Source organism: Lissotriton helveticus, chromosome 8, assembly GCF_964261635.1.
Source record: "Lissotriton helveticus chromosome 8, aLisHel1.1, whole genome shotgun sequence".
Classification (NCBI taxonomy): domain Eukaryota; kingdom Metazoa; phylum Chordata; class Amphibia; order Caudata; family Salamandridae; genus Lissotriton; species Lissotriton helveticus.
The window spans coordinates 1061810141-1061814256 of NC_136069.1; the positions used below are offsets into that span (position 1 = coordinate 1061810141).

The window sequence follows — 4116 nt, forward strand, 5'->3', positions numbered from 1 at the left end:
CAAAAACCTAAATATATACCAATACTTTTATTAAATGTTCATAATAAAACATATGGAATATAGACAATGGATTTACCTGGGTGGAGTGAATATAGGCAATGTGGATGATGACTGATTTACAGAGTTAGCAACAATTAAGGTGGGTAAAGCATGGGGGTCAGATCTAAAGGATATAAAATAAGAACCACTAACAAACAAGCTTGATTGTGTGCTAAACGTTCCACGAGATTAGGGAAAACCCGACATGTGTCCAATCCACAAATCTGGAATCAGGGAGCATTGTATTCTCATTAACCTCACGTACGCAATTGTGGAATGAATGGAATTTTTCTTTATTTAATCATTAATTCATTTACATATAGCGCTGATATAAATAAGTAAATGAGAAAATTCCATTAAAAAATTCAATCCATACATATACAGTGAGGCCTATAGACTTTATTCTTTCAGTTTGGGCATAAAATGAAGGTGGGATCCATGGTCTACTGTCTTGAGCATGATGTACTATACTCTCAGGGGCAGCATTTTGCCAATCAAAATATCAACATTTCGAAATACATCTTCTGATGCAGAGAATGAGGGTCAGTCCCTTGATGTTAGCCATTTCCCACCTGCTGTGTGCACCCTGAACTTAGAGGATTACATTTATTGTTTGACTGGCCGTGCCTCACTCTTGTCATGTATTATCATACTTTAAATTATCAGGAAAAGCCATGGTTAATTTTCTGTTTTACCTCTTAAATTAAAAATGTTTATTTTTATTGGTCCTTTACATCTCCTTTACAGCAATCATTGTAAAGAAAGCTCCTCAATGGACAGATGAAACAACTCTTACACCTCTTTTTGCCAGTTTGAAATACTTGTTTAGAAAAACAAAATAAGGGATTCACTTTATTTGTAGACCTATGGAAGTCTTCATCAGTCTTACAAAGTGTTTCAATGCACAGGCCTATTTTTAAGAGTTTTCATTTTTTTATTTTTAGAAAATAGAGATGCCAAAAACACAGGTGAATTAGGTGTGTTGTAGCTGGTGGTTTTAAGCATGTTTGGTCCATCAGATGGGAGAAGCATTTGACCTATATACTTGGGTAGTACGCTTTATATTCTCATTCTTGTATGTGCATACCTCCTAGTTCCTTTATTGGTATATGTTCAACTATTTGTATTAGTCCAGTTTTCCTAAGTAGTAGTTCCTGAAGTTAGCCATGTTTCCTGTGTTTCATGTGTTCCCATTTTTTTTCAGGTAAGGGAACCAACCATCAAGGGGATAAAGTGATCTTCCCAGGTTTGCACATTTTGAACACGTTGGGAAGCCAGGACCAAAATTCAAGTCTCTTGGTGTCACGATTGGCAACTTACCCACGCCAACTCTTGAGCCATTCAAATGAATTGGTAAACCCGGAGTTTCTCCATAGAGATTTCAACTGCGCCGTTGCTGTTGCTCCACTCAATCCTATGATTTTAGTACACCTTGCCCCCAACTCTAGATGTCTTACTTCTTGCAACACTAAACCAATCTTTCTTCTAATTGCATCAAATTATTTGTCATCTTTGCCCTATCTGCAATCAGTCCATACATTGTGTGCTTCATCGATGACGGTAGTCAACAGTCTAAATTGTTATAAACAATTTTGTGTTGGAAATGGCTTTGGCAATCAGCTATACCCTATACAGCAGCCATCTTGATCAAAACCATTGGGGATCTTGCCATGTATTTGAAATGGGGTTTACACTCTGTTGCCAGCATGCTGAAATTCAGAGGATAAAACTGCTGTTCTAGGTTGTAAAAGCAAACCTTTCACTTCTCACCTACCAGAAAAGTGATGCATTCGCAACCTACCACGATCCACTGCCATAGAGCAGAGCAGGAACTGGACTTAGACAAGCCAAACACAGACAATGACCAATCCCTTACTCTCAGATGTTCCTATCAGAATGGCACAGAAACTCTGCTGGGTGAATTGGACGTAATCTTTGCCCATGAGGCGGTCTTCAAGTAATACACCCACAGGCAAAGTTAGCCGTTTCTAGTGCTCATAGTCAATGTTTCACAGCAGCGAACCATCATGGCTGATGCACGTAGGTTGAAATACTGCCCCTCAAAACAGACATGAAGGCCTGCTGGAAATTGTCTCCTGCAGCAGCATACAGAAACAGATTTCCAAATATGTTCAATGCTGCTATGGGTCTAAAGATGATATATACAGTAAAAATTTGTTGTTCATAATAGGTGCCAGGTGCAGTCACGCGTGTTTCAATGCGGAGTAACCTGAGAACATGAAACGGTACGTAGCACACATTGAAGACTACTAGGATTATCACCACAAGCCTACAGACCTTCTTTTTGGCAATGTCACTTGCATACTGTCCTTTGCTCAAAGTGCAAATTATCCTTGAGTAGCACAGAGTAACGATAAGTAACGGCAGAGCGAAAGCAAGTACTGTCAAAAGCCAGTTGTACCACCTGAGAGCATAAAGTTCATTAGAGCTGGAGAAATCCAGACAGGAAGCAATACTGTGAGGTTCTCTTGAGGTAAACATGGCCCCCATTGGTATAACTTCTATCAGGGCCACTACCCACACTGTGGCACAGGCAATCTTGGCCCATCTCTTTCTGTGGATGGACGTGTAATGCATAGGGTGGACAATCACAATGAACCGGAAGATGCTGAAGATTGCCAGGAAAAGGATACTGCCGTAGAGGTTCAAGTGGAATGCCAGCCGGACGAAGTTGCAGAGGAAATTGCCCAGAGTTCCACTTCCTTCCCTGGCATACGCGTAGACCAAGAAAGGAAGGCTCACCAGGTAGAGCAGGTCTGCAATTGCCAGGTTCAACATGATAATGATGCTGCTTCTCCAGGGTCTCATCTTAACAGTGTACATGAAGATGGAAATAATATTCCCCGGGAAGCCCACTAAGAAGATGATGCTGTACATTGCAGGGAGATAGTATTCCTTCACAATGTAGCTCACCTCAAAATCGGTGCAGTTCATGCAGTCTCCAACGCCGCTTGGCAGAGTCAAATTCTCCAGTTCATCTGTAGATCCATTCATACTGCCCCTTAAATTTGCATAACAAAAAGGCTCTGATCAATACTTGGGTCATATCATCTTGTTACATGTCATTCAAATCTTTCAGACAGGCAACTGCCACCCATGCTTGAGAGCTCAGATACATTTTTAGTTATGCTGGCGAAGTCTGTGCAGTTTCTGAGTTTTACTTTACTTAAAGTTCCAGAAATTACTTACATTTTCATATTACAGAATATCAAATGTTTTTCACTTCTGCGACTAATTTGCGCAGAATATATCTTGCCAAAAGACGTGTTTTGCTTTAACCATTGTCCATCTCGTATGCCTTTCTTTGCTCGAAAATATTGGCAAAACCACATTTTATTCTAAAAGCATGATTTTTGCCATTTTATTCTGGAATTTGATTGGAAGAAATTGTGTAATTTCACCCTCCTGAACTTGCTTCCGCATAGGCAACCCGAGAACTGTTCCAAAACTTTAATGATACATATGTTTATAAATAGTTTTGGCATGCTGTACCTCGAGATTTTATGGTAGCTAAGATAATAGTTATCCAGGAGGGTTAAAGGCCAAATATATTTACTGTATTTACATATTTACTGTACTTACTGTAATATATTTTACTGTACTTTACTGTACTAAATGTTAAGGTGGTATAGCAAGATCCAGCTTTAAATCAAATGTCTTATTTACTCTTAAATTGGCACTTGTACCACTGAACCTGGATTATGCGAACAATTACTCTATGATTTCTATTGCCAACAGGTCTGCCAAAACATTTTGGTCTCTGTCTTGTTATTACAAGTGTATAGAATGACAGATTCCTGAACTACCGCCAATCTGATGTTTATTTCTTTTGCCAATTGGGTTTACCGTCTCTTTATTTTCTTTTGGTTGTATTCTCTTGAATTTTCAATGCAAAATTATTGAAATAAAAAAAGGCCAAATATAGTCACAATAATACTATTTAAACTATATCACTTGCTACAATAACTACTGGTACATCTTTTTGCAGTAGTGAAAGACTACGAACATGAAGCAATAAACACTAATCCATTTACAGTCTTTGAGTACCTCAATTCA

The 4116-nt window shown here is 38.8% G+C and overlaps 1 protein-coding gene across 1 annotated transcript; it reads right to left on the reverse strand.

Moving 5' to 3' along the window:
- Positions 1–1491: 1491 nt before the first annotated feature.
- On the reverse strand, positions 1492–3056 carry LOC144771870 (2-oxoglutarate receptor 1-like). Its single transcript, XM_078656121.1, has one exon. It carries the CDS (start codon positions 3052–3054, stop codon positions 2065–2067), a length of 990 nt encoding a protein of 329 aa, XP_078512247.1. The 5' UTR covers positions 3055–3056; the 3' UTR covers positions 1492–2064.
- Between the last annotated feature and the right edge of the window lie 1060 nt (positions 3057–4116).